This window comes from Pyrgilauda ruficollis, unplaced genomic scaffold (genome assembly GCF_017590135.1).
Source record: "Pyrgilauda ruficollis isolate IOZ18807 unplaced genomic scaffold, ASM1759013v1 scaffold55, whole genome shotgun sequence".
Lineage (NCBI taxonomy): Eukaryota > Metazoa > Chordata > Aves > Passeriformes > Passeridae > Pyrgilauda > Pyrgilauda ruficollis.
The window spans coordinates 6,008,009-6,024,691 of NW_024527155.1; the positions used below are offsets into that span (position 1 = coordinate 6,008,009).

A 16,683-nucleotide genomic window follows, 5' to 3' on the forward strand; every position below is an offset into this window, starting at 1 on the left:
GTGTGAAGTGTCATGGAACAAGTTGAGATAGACAACAAGAGAATGAGAACAAGAAACCAGTTATTTCACACACCAGAAGAGCTTCTGAGCCAACAGGGAGAAGGGGCAGAGAGGAAAAGGGGAGGCAAGAATGAAGTTAAGAAGTAAACATGTAAAATATTTACATTTGAAATAACGCATAAAGAGAAGTCACAGAACAGGAAGGGTAAAAGAGGCAGATTTATGATAACAGTGCAGTGCTTAAGAAACACTTCTCATCATCATATGGCATAAAGCACAACCTGACAGCACAGTGTACTGAGGTTTACATTGATTGGAAATATGCACATGAACATAGCCAGCACTCTCAAAGCACTATTGGACCCATCCTTTACTACAGCAGTATTTCAGCCATTTGAAATAAACGCACTGTGGTTCAGAAACCTGCTGAAATACCTGCCATAAATCATCATCAACGTTCAGCTAACTTCCAAAGAAGCTCAGTTCCCTTCTAGATCTATGGCTCAGGCCATTTTCTTCCTTGAAGACAACATTGATGTCTGTATAAATGTACTGCTGCTCTTCGAATCCATTTGCAATGTAAAATTACAAATGGATTACTTCATAGGAAGAAAATGTTCATTAGAAGTCTGTGCAGGTCTACATGTCATTCTTCTGGGTTTTGGCAAAGCAGGAATAGATCAGCAATGTGAATTTGCAGAGTAGATTTTGCTTTCAGCCATACACACACACCACCAAATGTTTTGCAAAGCAGGCATTAAAAAACCACAAACTCTCACAGTGTTTATATTCCCTATGTACAGTCGATGGGTCAAATTCTGCCCTGAGATTTTAAATAAATCCTCCTCTATAGGAAGAAATATTCATTCTCATATCACAGGGCAGAATGTAATGCATTCCACAAGGAGACTTTTTGCTGAGCTACCCTTTCACAATAGCACATGTGTGTTCCCCCAGTTTCTAGTGAAATTTTCATGCAACGAGTGTTTCCTCCTCCTTACTGATGATTATACTTCACTGAGAAAAAATACTAAACTGAAATAGAACCACCCCAAAGGCATGCAAGTTATAATCCATCCTCAACTGATCAGTTGTTATCCCCTGTCACCTTGTATTCAGTTCTCACACACACCATCCCAGCAGACAGACACCAGGGAGTTTAGAAGTTAAATCACATACCTGGAGGGGGGGCTTCATTTAGTAGGATGTGTCAAGGGAAAAACACAGGAAAGGAAGATAAAATAATTAGAAATAAGTTATGCAGGAAGGGACCACCTCAAACTTTGGTAAGAGTGGGTTGGAGAAGTATAATTTGCAGACCAAGTTATAGGGATGTACTGTTAATAAGAGTGAAAAAGGGGTGTAATTACAGGGGTAATGAAGTAGAAGGGGGTGTAGGGTATGAAGTAGATAGGAAGGAGATGCCATAGAAACAAAAGATAAAGGGAATTTGAATGTTGATGATTTGTAACAGTTTAAACCATGAGAATTTATAAGCCATGGGCAAATGTAGTAACACTGATAATCCTTAAATTTGAAAGAAAACATACCCAAGAAGAGAGTTTTACAAGCATTTAGTGTTACCTAGGTTTCCGCTGCCCTTTTAGCTATCAGAGCTGGCATGAGGATGTGAGAATTACTGAAGGAGGTACTGCTTTGGATGCATCCCTATGCCTGCATCTGAAGCTCCACCATCTAAGAATCTCCGCTAGGAAATTCCAGGCTTAGCTCTGCAGAACTGACAATGTTTGTGTCTGCACAGAGCTTGTCTTTGCTGCAAAGGACTAGAAATGCTTGAGTGTGTGTGCCAGAATCCTGCTGCAATCCACTCTCTGCAAGTGTAAGCAGCTTGGGTTTCTGCAGTTCAGGAACCCCCATAGCTCAGGGGCTATGGGGTAATCACATCCCTGAAAGTTTTCAGGGACACAAAAAGCTTGTTCTAAGCTTCTTAGATGGTGATCCTTCAGTTACAAACAATATTTATTCTTTCCTATGGGGAAAATAAGTTTTAGGGAATTTCAAGAATTGATTGATTCTTCACGATTCTGGTATTCTTCAACATCTTCAAATTCCTATGTATAGGAACACTTCAGATTAATACATAGGAATTTAGATGTCACAAGTATGAGCTTGGTTAGGTGGAAAGAGTCAAGAAGGAAAAATGAAAGAATTAGAGCAAGAATTCCACAACAGCAACAACTGTGACTTGTGCAGGCCAAAGCTGTGACTTAGAAGATGTGGTAGGCAAAAACAGCATTAATAACAGAGAAACTAAATAATCATGCAGTTACATGAAAAGCTGGGACAGTCTCCTTCTGCCATAGAAGTTTTTTGTTAGGCTTGTTATATTTACATTGTCTTTTGGTTTTATTGTGCTTTATGTTGCAGAAGGAAAAGAAAGCATGGGAAAGCTGTGGTTATGGTTTTATTTTTTATCTTATGTTAATACCTTGTGTTTTGCACAACTTTCAAGCTCATACATCTGTCAATGCTAGAGAACCAGCTCTCAAGTAGTGAGTAGCAGTTCAATAAATAGCATGGAAAAGAGGTACAGAGGCAGGCAGAACAGCTCTGATGGAAGCAATGACCTTTAGCTTGTGCAAACCAAAGTCAGAAAAACCTTAGGTGAAGATTAAGAGACAAAAATGAATAAGATTAAAAAGGGAAGAGAAGGATGTGAAACAAGAAGCGATGAGAACAGGACAGACATAAGAAGCAGTGAAGAGATGAATGTTGAAGTATTAAGTCATGTAAAAATCAATCAGCTTTCACCTCACTCCAGCCTTGGCAAAAGCATCAATCTGCTCTGAAGGAAGAGGCTGGTCTCCCCTCTGTGGACGGCAGAGGGAAATAGCTGGGCTGGGAGGCTGCTGAGATGTGACTGCTTTAATAAAGCTACTCCAAATGGCACAGAATAATTTGCACAGACAGTTTAGAGGACACTGCAAGTTCAGTTTCTGTTTTCCCAGGTAATGACCATTGTAACATTCCCATACGCACTGTGAGGATGGCTCCAAGTCCGGTAAGCGCCTGTTATTACAGCTCATACACTGAGATGTTTGGCTACAAAAAATGTTACTACATTTTTCGTGCAGCAGTTAGCTTTATCCTCGTTATTATGCATCACAGAGTGATGAGGAAATTATGACTGGTCAAAGGTGTGAGGAAGCTGCAAGTTACAGTTTATCGTTAATATTTGATTTTTATGTTTACTTCCACTGTCTTTGAATTCCTGAGTATAATACTAGAGTTACTGTTAAAATTTTCCAACATAAATCAGAGTACCAATTAAATTTCAATATTTCAGAACACACATAGCTGAGATTTTAGTTTAAAAAAAATAGAAACATTTCACAGCCATAAAGGCTGCAGAGACATTAACATCTCTGGAACAAAACTTTTTGCCTTGTGGCAACTTCTTATTCCAGATTTGTTCTTGCATTACACTATATACACCCCACATTATCCATAAAGGCAATGCTTCAGAAGCATCTAAAATAGAATTTTCATTTCAAAATTTGGAAATCTTCCATAAAGGAGAGAGGGGGGGAAAAAAGTTGGAACAAAATGTTTTAACTAAATAAAAACCATAATTTTCAAAAGCTGTCAACAAAGTGTTCCTCCTTTTTTTTTTTTTTTTTGGTTGGTTCAAAAGTTTCCATTTTGTCCCAATTCAGCACATGACCCAATTGTGAAACTGCCAAGTGGAATTGAATTTCCAGCACACAATAACCCTTCAGATTGACGCAGAGGAATTCAGAAGTCACATACCTGGTTCATGGACTTCTTTAAAAGGGAAGTAGCAGGGAAGGAGATGCAAAGAAAGATAAGAGAATTAGAGCAAGAAACAGAGGATAATTAAAAACCCTTACACTTTCCTTTGCCAAGGTGGTGGAGGGGGTGTTAAAGGGATAAAAACCATTAATAAGATTAAGTGAGAAATAGAAGGCACATGTGAATGTCAATTAGAACTGTGGAGAGGAAGGGTTGTTTGAATATAAAAATGCAGATGCCTAACATATAAATTCATAATGTTATAAATCAAATGCCACTGTAGCCTTTGGCTGACAAAAACATGACTTGTATTTAAATTAAGTCCATTACCCATAAGTTTGAATGTGCAAAAAAGGGTATAGACAACCTGCTCTTATTCATGTGCATAGAAATCCCAGCCACTGTGGAAATCAATGGGCTCTGAGGAGCTGGCATTGATTTTCTTGGTGCCCAGGATTTCACCACTGGTGCACAGGGCTGCACACCAGTGTGGGAGGGTGAGTAGGAGCATGTTACTGCTCTCCAACCTGCAGGATAAAACATCCCATGGAAGCCTGGCCGGGCAAGCAGAGGGGCAGGCAGAAGGGCAATTGAAAGGTAAATGGGTTTGGGCTGCCAGGCTGATGCTTTAAGAAGCATGACCTTCTGTTTTGCCAATCACAGAGATTGTCTTACCGGAACTGGACCTTAATTCTGGTTACAAAATCAAGTAAAAATGCAACCCTGCCACTTCTATTTTTGCATAATACACATTAACCCAGAAACACCCCAATAGTTCTGGAAAAAGCACACACTACACCTTTTCTCAAATATGCTCCAACCAAAATGATGCCACTTAGTCCAATCCTGACCCTAACAGTAAAATCTAGGTATGACAGCGTGTCGCTTGTTGAAACGCTCATGACTTTGGGTGCAAGTCTCCCCACTTCTCCATACACTGCTGCAAAAGGGAGCTCTGTCTCTGTGCAGTGGCGGGGGAACTGGGGAAGAGGTGCATCCAGCTGAGGGGCACAGTATTGCCTCAGGACAGGGCTGTCCCACCTCTAACCCTGGGGCGTGGCACAGAGGCAATGGTTTGAGGAGCACTATCCCTGTACCAACTGGTGTCCATACAAATAGCCTGGCTAGAGACATCAGGTGCTGGGCACTACATGAGCAGTGCCCAGCCTGTGCCCCAGGCATTGTTTTAAACAGCAGTTAGTACTCATTACTCATCACACCGTATCCTCTGAGAGCAAAGCAACCGTGCAGAGGATATTTTTTGCATCGGCTCATCTTCAACCACCTCCAGAATTCCTGCACGAGTTACCACTCCAGACAGAAACAGAGGAATTCACAAGTCATGGCACATACCTTCCTCATGAGCTTTAGCGTGTGGGCAGGGTCACAGAGCAAAATGCAAAGGAGATGTGAGCGTTAGGAGCATCAGAACAACCTTTCACTTGGGCAAAATGGAGGGGGAGGGAAAGACTAAGACTACGTTGCAAGGAAATAAGATGAGTATGGATACCAAAGCAGTACTGGAAGTGAGAGTGCAAACAGTCTGAGATATTAAAAACATAAAGCTGATTTAAGCAGCCATATCATATGACATTTGTCTTATACAGCCGTTCCTGCAGTCCTGCCCAAAGCCAGGAGCAGCACGCTGTTTCATAACCCTGATGCTTGACCAAGTGTATTTACAACCTGAGGCCAGCAGGTTTTGGGTAGCTGCAAGTACTGCCATGAAACAGTGGCTTAGAAACTCCATTATATGAACAAGAATACCATCTTTAATCATTTGCAAAGCTAAAGCATCAAATTTATCACCATTTGCTTTATACCACAGGGTTTAAGCTGAAAAAAAGACGTGTGGAAAGGCTATTGTAAGAATATCAGCCGAGCATTTCTGCATACAGTCTGCAGGCCAGATCCACCCCAAATAGTCCAAAATAAGCCTGCCGAGGAGACCCAACCAATCTCAGAGTAAAGGCTTTTCAACATTCATCCTTTTAAGAGGTTTACATTTCTCAGCACTTTTCAAGCTTTTATTTCATGCAACAGTTACCAGGTACATCGACAGTGCATTCAATGTCGAGACAGAACGTGATGGCAGACAGTACAAAAAACAAAGTGGTGGCAAGTTTTGTCTATATTAATATGCCTATTTGTAACTCCTATTTCCTTTTGCCATCTTATGATTTGCTGGCTAAGCCAAAGCTTAAAGACAAGAATTCAGGAGTCATGTCACATACCTTCCTCCTGAGCTTCTTTAGGTGTGAACAGCCACGGGACAGGATGCAAAGGAACATTAGGAGAAAGACATTGTTACATGAGCTGAAATAGGCTGAAAACCTTTCATAGGTTTTCTGCTCAGGGGGAAAAGTTTTATCTCAGTAAAGAACATGCTAATGGCCAGGAGGGGAAAAGAATTTGAGGCACCTGTGGCCGGGAAACAACTTCACCGTGTGAAGGGAAGAAGCAAAAATATATCAGAGAGGGAAAATCTCACAGTAAGCTCAAATATCACATGCTAGAATTTCTCTCTGGTTCCAGTTTTAGAGGACAGCTCCTGCCCTGGCTCAGATGGGCTTTATGGTGAGCCCTGCACAGGGCAGGGGTGGCAGAGAGACTGAGTTACCACTGAGCCCACTCTGCTGGACCTCGCCCTGAGATTATTCCTGCGTGTTCCAGCAGCAGAGCCCGTCATAGAGGGTATGGAAAGCAAAGACAGCAGAGGCAAAAAGGCAAAGTAACTGGTACTGCTCCTCTTGCAGCACCCTTGAGGCCCCGCCACCACCACCAAGGAGACAGCAGGGAGCAGTTTGGAAGCTGATGGCACGTACCTGCTGGAGGAGCTTCGTCAGGACGTGGCAGGAAGCAAAAGCAGTGAGATGGAAAACGAGAACAGTTAGAGTAAAGAGTGTGTGAATGCAACACAGGGTTTAAAAAAAAAAAGCAAAGATGTATGAAATAAGGAAACAGAGGAGGGGATGAAATGGAGACAGGTGACTAGAGCACACACAGACACAAGAAATGTAAAACCATCTGGATCTGGATGCTGTAAAAACTCTGCAAACTGCTCAGGGTGGGTCTATCGTGGCACTACAGACAGGTTTACCCCGGTTCAAAATATGCCCATAGCACAAAGCTTTGCAAATATGGAACCAACACACCCTTTGGCTCCTTGCACCTGGAGCACCACAGCCCAAACCTCTCGAGTGCAAAGGGTGTGTTTCTTTCCAGCCCCTCTTCCACCCTGTCTGTGCCACCTTGCCAATGCTGTGTGCAATGTGGGGAGCCAGCTGGGGTTATTTACCAGCATCTGCATGGTTATAATTCTGCAGTATTATGTATATTATATATCATATGATATATTTTAGCTTATAAACTTATAATATATATGATACATTTTATACATAATATGACATATTATAGCATAAGTACTATATAACATAGGGGTAAGCACATATTTTACCACAGATGGATTTTGACTTCAAAATCCATCTGATCATGATCTGCCAAGCTATGCAGGAGAAACCAGTTGACACCTGATGGAAACCTTTCTAGCCAGACCGCAGTAATTCCATGGCACACAAATACCCAGGGCTAAAAATCAGCCTCAGAGCGCGTTGTTTTGGATAAAGGTATGGTATCCACATTTTCTGTGCTGCTTCCTCCCCAAAACTGGAGCAGAGGTGTCTCCACAGATACTCAGGGATGTGGGGTACCCTCAGTGAAATTTGTGCAAGGGACAAGAAAAGCCCTCTGCCTGCAGATATAGTTTGTCCCAGCATCGTTCTCTTGTCTCTTGCTTTCTTCTACCTTCTTGCAAAATCGAGGTGCACATCATCCTGCTGGTGCAGGAACCAGCAGGGCTGAGGTGCTGCTTCACCTACCTTCTTCCTGAGCCTCTTCTGTGGGTGGGAAACATCAGCAAAAGAAATGGGAGGAGAAAAATTAAAACAGGAAATATGTTATTGGAACATTCCTGAGGTTTGCCAAGCTCCCAGGCCGTTATGGGTAAGAATACACAATGATGGAATTACAGGGTGAGAGAGAATTAAAAATAACATTTTTATGGGCACATTATGGGGTTATAAATGTTACTGAAATATGGGAATATGACCACAAGTGAAAACCACATAAAAAGGCATCCAATATGTTATTCTTTATTAGAGCTGGCTAAAATACCCTAAAAATTCACCCAACTTTTGGTGAATTTTTAACCAAAAATAAAACTGTTGCGTTTCTTTTGCTTTACACATTTTTCTCAAACATTGAAAATTTTTACCAATATTTATCAATTTTTGAAACTTCAAACAAATTCATTCCTGGATTTTCCCAGATGAATATAAACTTTGCAGGGTGTCTCCCTCCCTTTAAAATACTCATTTTGACACCATTGTGCCAAAAATAAGTCAAGCAGTTCAGTAAAAAAGGCATAATAAAACAAATATATATATATGCTTATTTTCATACACATATATGCCTATACACACACATATATATGTGTGTGTGTGTGTATATTACATACATTTTTATATGTATATATCTATGCATTTTATTTCTTTCATATAAATAAATGCTTTGGTTTTGGGTTTTTTTAATATATAGAAATAAATTTTTTAAATAAAATGGGCCAGGTTTCCTACCAGCTCAATAAACAACATCAATGTCCACTATTGCATTGATGTCTGTGGCTCAAGACAGAGTCCTGACACTGGGCGTGAAATATTTGATCTGGATTTCTTTACACACATTCTCCCTGCACACTGAGAGAGAAAGAAAGCACAAGCCATGTCACATACCTTCTTCCTGAGCTTCAGGTGGCAAGTGTCATGGAACAAGAAGCAACAGCAAGCAGGAAAATGAAAACAGAAAATTGTTAGAAACTGATGTTGGGGTGAGCTAAGGTCTGGAGAAAAAAAGGTGGTTAGAAAGTGATGGAGAAAAGTTATATGGAAAAGAAATGGATGGCATCAGAAAGAGACACAAAGACCAAGCAAAAGTATGGAGCAAAGAGAAGATACACCTCAGAGGAGCCAGTCATGCAGATTAAAAAGAAATTCACCTGCCTATTAATGTCATATCAGTTATTAAATTCTTGAAAACAAAAAGTAGACAGTTAGGAAAGAAAGGAGAAAGGAAAAAATGCTTTTCCTTTAAGGCTTGTCTGTAGGAGCAACACCCTTTGCTTGCTCTTTTGACATTTGACAAGACGTAAAGGATGGAGCATGAAAAATGCCTTCAGCCTTCCTGGCTCTGCCACTCCATGCAGGACCAGAGAGACAGATGATGACTGAAGGCGGCTCTACAACCTATTTAGTGTCTCTATTTTCTATTTCTTTTTTTGATCCCTTGATCCCTTCAGAAGCAATGCCAGGGGAAATAGTTACTTATGGACAAGGTACCTTATAGCAGAAACTGCTCTCACTATGGTCACAGTTGCACCTCTGTTCCCACCACCACTGGATGGGAATTTACCTGTTGCAGCAACTTGGAGGAATCCATTAAAAAAAAAAAAATCCCCAAAATGGGCATTTCTACACAGGGACAACTCTGTCTCTGAGCTGGTCTCATGTATGTGCAAATATTCCACCTCCAGTAAAGGGTTTTCCTTTTGACCCCTTAGAAGATGCCTTGGGCACTAAGGGCAGATCCTGGGAGAGATTCCAAGAGTTTGGCCCTTAGCTCTCTTCCAGACACCTTGGGAAAATGAAGGATGACTACTGGCATCTACACTTGCCTGAACTGAAGCCAGTGTGTCAAAAGTGCCCAGCAAAGACAGTGATACACCTCCAAATTATCTTCTCCCTGCTGCCTACAAAAGGTGAAACAACTTGGGTGAGAAGGGTTTTTCATGCTCCATCTTTCCAGATCAGCACTCTGTCTCTCACAGCTTGTCAAATCACATTTTGCCAGCTAAAGGCATGGTAAGAAACTTCATCTTTGCCAGTTGGTTCTCTGCCTTGCCTTTTCCATCCTCAGCAGTGCCCTGTCGGCTGCTCCTCAGGAGCTGGACAACCTGCTCTTCTTTTCAGTTTCAAAATTTAAATGCAATCTGTGGACACTGCCAAAATGAGAATGGCAGGAGTTCTGATACGTTATGGGGGCTCTGCAGTAGTCCCTGCTCTAAAAAGCTCCAAGTTTATGGACAGATGAGCCCCCAGCTTGTTCACCATCCCCTCATACAAATACTCCATTTCACTGTAACATGAAGGCTCTGCACATTGCAGCCCCAAGAAACTTGATTGGTTTTTTGTTTTCCAACTGGTTTACTGATCAAGTGTTTCAGATCGCCTTTAGCAGCAAGCACCAAAGAGAAGGGTGAAATGTAGACAAGAGAAAAGCAGGACCAAGAATCAAAGAAAGATAAATTACGTTCCGCTTTTTTTGTTACCTTCTTCTTCATACTCCTCTGCATTGAAATGGGAGAGGGGGAAAAAAAGCAGACAAATCAACCATCAGCCTTGACACATCAGTAGGACATGACCCATGGCAGAGCCCTCTGTGCTCACAGGGATGCCGGGCAAGATGGTTTCTGAGAGGCCACTTGCAAACCAGCAAGTCAAATAACAGATTAAATTACTTTGAAAATAAAAAAGAGCAGCTATAAAAAGGGGAAGAAGATAATAAAGTATTGGATTTTTCCTTGGGCAATGGAAGCTCAAGGTTAGACGTGCATTAGAAGGAAAAAGGTAGCAGAGAGGGCCTCTGAATATAAGAAAAATGTCTATGTCTATTGCTTATAAACATTGTGGGGATTTATGATCTAAAACCAGAATATAATACACATACAGAAGCTTCAAAATAAATTGCCAGCAGATGGCAGTGCCCTTACAAAAACTAGCAGCGTCCCCTCCCACCAGGGCATCAATTTGGGGCTGAAACCCCACCGGCTGCCCGCAGCACGGACACGGCCAGGGTGCCACAGGTATTGTAAAAACCCCAGAAGCTGGTGACAGTCAGACAGACAGGAGCACAAAAAAGAAACTTCAGATTTGTCGAACCATACCAGCTGACACAGCCAGCAAATGTTGCAGGCTTGCACAGAAGCAATTACAGATTTAAGACTTACCCTCTCCTTGTTCCCTGTGAGAGAGGAAAAAAGGATATGGAAACGAGGTAAGTATTTCTCCCGCTCCGTACTGATGTCAAGCTTTCAACCATACACTGAAGCAAACCAATGCTATATTGTTTAAATTCTGTTGTCTGCAGGTCTGTCCATGATTCCTCTGATCCCATGACTGCCCTAAATCTCCCCTCTGTACTACTGATGCAAAAATGTCAAATGATCCCATTGGGTTTGGTCATACTACTCTAGATTTGTTAAACCAAGGCAGAAACCACTGCAGTGTGGGTTTTACTCCCCGTCCTCCAGGTGCAGTGCCACAGCCACAGAGGGCAGGCTGAGCAGGGTGGAGGTGTTTGGGGGATGTCCTGTGTTGGACAGGGATGGTCTTTGATGCTCTAAGTCAAGATGCCCCTTCTCCACTGCTTCAGGGGGCTTCAGGCTGAGCACAGAGCAGCACCCTGCAGGGATGTCCTGGCTCTGCTGTGTGGAGCCAAGCTGAGCAGGTAAACACACAGACAACTTTCTCTCTACTTACACTTCCTCGGTATCAGACATGTTGGCAATTAGTTTCTAGACAAAAGACAAGAAAAGGAAAACAAACAAGAAAAAGAAGAAAAAAGGTGTTATTAGTGAGTGCACCTCATAAAAAATACTGAGGCAGAAGCAGATGGATTGACATTTGAGGACAAAAAAAGCCAAGCACCTGCTTTCCCACACACCAACCAGTTCCCCACCAACACTGACATTTTGGGAGAAGCACAAACCTTTGCCACCCATGTCAGAGGACAAAGGGAGAGGAGGAGAAAAAGATCATCTGGAAAGATATATCCCACCAATTCAGCTGCTTCCCAGGGGCTGCCTAGTCCCAGCTTTGAATTACAAAATCCCCAGAGCTCAGGGAGACAGGCAAGGCCAGGGTGGCCTCCCACACCCATCTGACATTTCCATCGCTCCAGCAAGATCAGAGGAATTTTTCATTCTTTTGTGCTATCACAGGCTGCCAGCTCCAAAGCCTCATTCAGTTACAAAAATAACTGAAGCTACCAATAAACCTAGAGATAAGTACTTACTTGTCAGCATCCAAAAGTGTGTCTGGTTTATACAACTGATGAGTGAGTGAACAATAATTTGATGAATAATTTAAGATGAAAACCAGCCACATGCCTAGTTAGGCAGTTCGCATTGATATAACCATTTCTATCCAATGCAACTCTGGCTTTCCTAACAGCATCAGCTGCCTTGAGGCCAGGGGACAAGATGAGGAAAGGCCCCAAAACTTTCTCCAAATCCACAGCAGATCTTAAATTAGAAAGCCAGGCTTCTCCTTGCTGGCCCAAACCCTGATTTTCATGACTTCATTATTCAGCTGATATATGAGAGATGTCTTGAAGGAGCAGGTGGGCTGACTTAGGTTCAAAAGGAACAACTGCAGCTCAGCAGCTTTCTATTTCAGAGGAAGGCAGTAATCCCACAGGCTCCAGCCCTGCCCTATAAGGGATTCTCTCCATTCCCCAGCAATGACCTTGGGCACCATACGTTAACATCAACAGGATTTAAAACCCCCATGTTGCAAAGAGAGATAAACAGCCAACATTTTTTATTCTCGTTTCCCATCTATTCTCTTTCAGAAATTCAGCATTGCCCTGGAAGTAGTGCTAGCAGTGTCTGTGTGGGAGGGGTAAGCTACAGGCAGGTCACATGAGATTTGGTTTTTGGTCTCTTGGTCCCAGACTGGTTTTAACTTCATAGCTGTGGTTGCCCACTCCTTGCTTGCAACAGCCATCCCAAGGATGACTCTGGGGACTCTAGTTCTACCAGGCAGAGGGAATAGGGGGAATTTTGTGTTTGGGAGGAATCTCAGCTTTTAAAAGTCTTTTCTGCTCACCAATTTACACTGCTTCTTCTGTTAATTACTTGAATGATACAACAGTGCTTGTCTCTCTCCCCTGGTCTTTTCAGTCTAGATTTCATAAAATCTTCAGGGTGAAGACTTGCACTTGCTATCTCCTCATGGGCTAGCATGTTAGCAGTCTCATTTCAGCCTTCAAAAATTATTCAAGCTATTAGTAATAATGCTTGACAGCATGTTGGTTTAAGCAACAGGACAGCAGAGCTTCTCCAGGCAAAAGCCTGCAGAGGGAACCTGCCTAATGCCCAGCTGTTGTCTTCTTCCAAAATACATGTTCTATAAAGACTCAAGGCAATGGCCAATCCTCCCGTGGATTAAGCCTCTATAAATGCAGCTTTCCTTCTTCCCAAGTGGAGGATTAAAAAAAAAAATAGGAGGACTTTTAAAAGCCTGTGGGCTAAAGTCCTCTCTCATTCTAGTAAGAAGAAGAGTAATACCACTAGATGGTGAAGAAATCAGCTCGAGAACCCTCTGTGTGCAGACAGAGGGTGAGTGTCTGCTCAGTGCAGGGCACGTAGCACAGTGCACGCTGCTCTTTCCAAGGCAATTGAAGTCAATGGGAGCCTTTGCAATCAGGCTTTCCATTAGCAGTTATTGGAATGAGCTCATCTCGTCTCCAATTTAGCTCTAAGGACATCTTGCTGAGCGTTGTCACACTGGCTGTTCCCCTAGCCCCTTCCATATTTGTTAATCCAAGCGCTGCAAATGCGAATGGGATTTTGCATGGCATCTGTCTGTGTGCTATAAAAGCAGAGTGAGAATGCCAGCACCCCTAACACCATAAGACCCCAACTCTGAGGGGATTTCTTGGCCCCAGATAAAATGAATTAATAACAAGAGCATTGACAGACTTTGTACAAAAATGAGCCAGATGCAGGAACCCCATAGGCGAGGGCAGGGGGGGGCAAAAAAATCCAGGGGAAGATGACTGATTTCAGCCTTGCAAGGGCCAAACATTCAACCAGGTTTGGTCCCTCTGTCAGGAGAAGCTGGCATTTAAGGCAGTACCTGACTGCCACTGCCCTGGCTGGAAAGGTAAAAAGGTTTATCTTCAAGAACAGGGTGTCTGTCCACTTCATGGCATTCAAAAGCCATCTGGTCCCTTAAAGCCAGGGGCAAAACGAAGACTGGCAGAGCTACAGCCACCAAAGACTAGAAAGGCTCTTTGATGCCCAGCACTATCCACATAGCTAACTCTCTCATCAAAGCAGCCAGGAAAATTGGACTATATTTACATCCAAAAGGCAATAAAGAAAGCAATCTGTTAAGAGCGGCAGTTTTTGCAGTTAGGATTAAGTTTGCCCGAAGGCAATGGAAAGTCTCCAGCTGGCTCGGGATTAGCCTTTGGTGGAAATTACTTTACACACAGCAAATGCAGCCCAGGATTAAGGCTGTTAGCACCTTCAAGCAATAATTGGGCTTTGTTTGTATAGTGGCAGAAAAATGGATTCTGGTCTTGACTGAGGTTTAAGGATGTAATAAAATCAATTAGTTAATACTGCCCACCCTTTGGAAGGAAATCAAAACACAGGGGAAAGTTTCACCAGACAGAAAACTTTCTGCCTGCTCCCACCCCTTAAAGGTGAAAGCAAAGGTTATTCTGCATTTTGCTCAAGCCAAGCAGGTCACTGGAAGGACAAATACACCGATCCTTAGCCCCAGGTGGGCAGGAATACCATGTCCCTTTTGGCCCCAAATGCTCCTGGCCTCAGCTGAAAGAGCAGAGCCAGCACATCCCAAGAAGCCTCTTAGCAGCTGAGAATGCACCCGGGAGGGGGAATGGGCTGCCTTGCACCTCCAGGCCATCCCTGGAAATAACCCACCCATCAATCATCCCCTCCAAGCCAGGCCATACAAGGTAGGCAAGGTAGCAAGAGCCATATGGAAAGGGGGCAGCACAGAAGTGGCCATGCATGGGCAATGGGACCTGGCAGGGACAGCTCTGGGGCAAGGACTGGGGCCATGATCCACCAAGCACCACACGGCCACCCTTTCCCAGCAGGAGCCACTGCAAACCCACTGCATGGATTTTTTAATATACATACATATCATATTAAAAGATATGGGTATTATATCTAATATATCTAGTAAATATGTAAACATATGCATATACTTCTCTCTAATGCTGAAACAGAGTAGCAGGACTCCAGCACTGCTGCAGGGTCATAGCAAAATCCCAACTCCCTGCCCCAAAATGTACCCTTTACCCTTGTCTGCAGGGTAGTATGAGCTGCCTGATCCCTGCAAGGAGTTTTCTAGGGATAACAAACCCAAGACAGAGAACAAAAAGCCAATGACTGTGCTCAGCTCACATCCCCTGCCTTTCCTTGGTCTTAGAATCACCAAGGTAGGAACAGACCAACAAGATCATCCAGTCCCACCATCCACCAGGCACTCCCACTGTAACACCTAAAGCACTCAGCCAGGTGCCTCCTGAACATCTCCTGCTCCCTGAGTCTTGCCTCCCTGAGGGATGGCAGCCTGCCCTGGCAGTCACCTACAGCCTCACTGGAGCTCCCCCACATCAGCAGCACAACTCCCACCCAAATTGCTGGAGTCACCTGTGCTGGTGTCCCTGCTGCCCCCATAGAATATCCACCACCTGACAGCAAGAGGCTGATCCAAGAAATATAAATATGGTCATGGAAAACTTTCCACTCTCATAGAAAATGGAACAAATTGTGAGAGAAATTCCTTGTGCATGCAGAGGGGTAGGAGGAGGGGGTTAAATTCAGAGTGGTGATGGGATGCTCTCCATGTTCTCCATGACTTCAAACTCCTTTACTTTGCTAGCCTGACCATGCAAAACTCACAATTTTCTTCTTTGCTCTGAGAGAGGACAGTTTTCCTTGGCCACATATTTTTTTTCCTGGATCTCCCTCTAGACCTACAGCCCTCTTCATCCACCAGAAGCTCCCTGATGGTCTGCCCTTCATACCTCCTGCCTCAGCCATCCATTTCTCCGGGTGACAGGGCAGGCGAGGTCAGCACTTTCTTCCTGCTGCTAGAGGGAACTTTCCCTGATTGCCCCAAGAGATAACAATTTCCAGTCCCAAATCTTGGTTTGGAAGGATCTATTCTCCCACTACTAATCCTTGAGAGTTCAAAGCACCCAAACCTCTGTGGATGACATGAGACTTGTGAGACGCCCAACTAAAGCTCAGACCTAAAAGTGCCTTTTCCTTAGGATCCTGTGTCAGATCCCAGATCCTGTGGACCCCAACCCTCCCCTGGTGCTTCTCCATTCAAACCAAGGCTCATCCCTTCTGTAGTGTTGCCCCCCTTGCCAGTGATCCCACTTACCTAGGAGGAGTGGAGAGAAGCACCAAGCTCCCTGTCGGAGGGGACGGGCAGGCTGGGATCTGCGAGCGTCCCAAGGTGATGCAGCTCTCAACTTATAGTGACATTTGATCGTCTGGAAGAGCTGATTGGCCCCAGGCTCCCTGTGCTGGGCAGGGAAGGGAGCAGGGATGGGCGGGGAAGGGGTGAGATGGAGGGGGAAGCAAGGGAAGGGGAAAAAAAAGGTCATACCATGTATAGGAGCAGCTGGAGGAATTGCACAGATGATGCTAAGATGGGAGGGACATGTTTGGAGAAAAAAACCTCCAGGGCTTATGCTTCTATATTTACAACCAGGCAAGCAGGCAGGGCTCAGAGAGGGGTATCTGAGGCAAAGGCACCACAGAAACAAATTTGGGGCTCCCATAGCTCCGTGGTACATGATCACTGCTAAAAACCTGGCTGTGGCAGCCTGGATCTCACAGCCTCAACACACAGCAGCAACCTCTACTCTTCCCCCTGGCCAGGGGCTCTTCCCAGCTGCCCCTCCACATGCAAAGGGTTTTGGCTGTGCTGCAGGGTGAGAGCTTAGGGAAGGCTGTGGATCTTCCACATCCAGGCTCTTGGAAGCCAGCAGTCACAGGCACATAAGAAGGCAGAGGCA

At 43.8% G+C, this 16,683-nt stretch overlaps 1 protein-coding gene across 33 annotated transcripts in view; it reads right to left on the reverse strand.

Moving 5' to 3' along the window:
* TNNT3 (troponin T3, fast skeletal type) overlaps positions 1 to 16,184 on the reverse strand; it is a 30,091-nt gene extending 13,907 nt beyond the window's left edge. For 4 of the 33 annotated variants that reach the window (XM_041481021.1, XM_041481018.1, XM_041481015.1 and 1 more), the window contains exons 1-9: positions 16,044 to 16,184; positions 11,367 to 11,401; positions 10,835 to 10,848; positions 8,565 to 8,576; positions 7,653 to 7,670; positions 6,600 to 6,611; positions 6,009 to 6,023; positions 3,772 to 3,786; positions 1,180 to 1,191 (exon numbers count right to left, since the gene is read on the reverse strand). In XM_041481021.1, the coding sequence (XP_041336955.1) occupies positions 1,180 to 1,191; positions 3,772 to 3,786; positions 6,009 to 6,023; positions 6,600 to 6,611; positions 7,653 to 7,670; positions 8,565 to 8,576; positions 10,835 to 10,848; positions 11,367 to 11,386 (118 nt within the window). In that variant the 5' untranslated portion in view covers positions 11,387 to 11,401; positions 16,044 to 16,184. The remainder of the gene's footprint in view (positions 1 to 1,179; positions 1,192 to 3,771; positions 3,787 to 6,008; positions 6,024 to 6,599; positions 6,612 to 7,652; positions 7,671 to 8,564; positions 8,577 to 10,834; positions 10,849 to 11,366; positions 11,402 to 16,043) is intronic. The other 29 variants (XM_041481045.1, XM_041481043.1, XM_041481039.1 and 26 more) reach the window with 12 other exon arrangements.
* Positions 16,185 to 16,683: the final 499 nt, after the last annotated feature.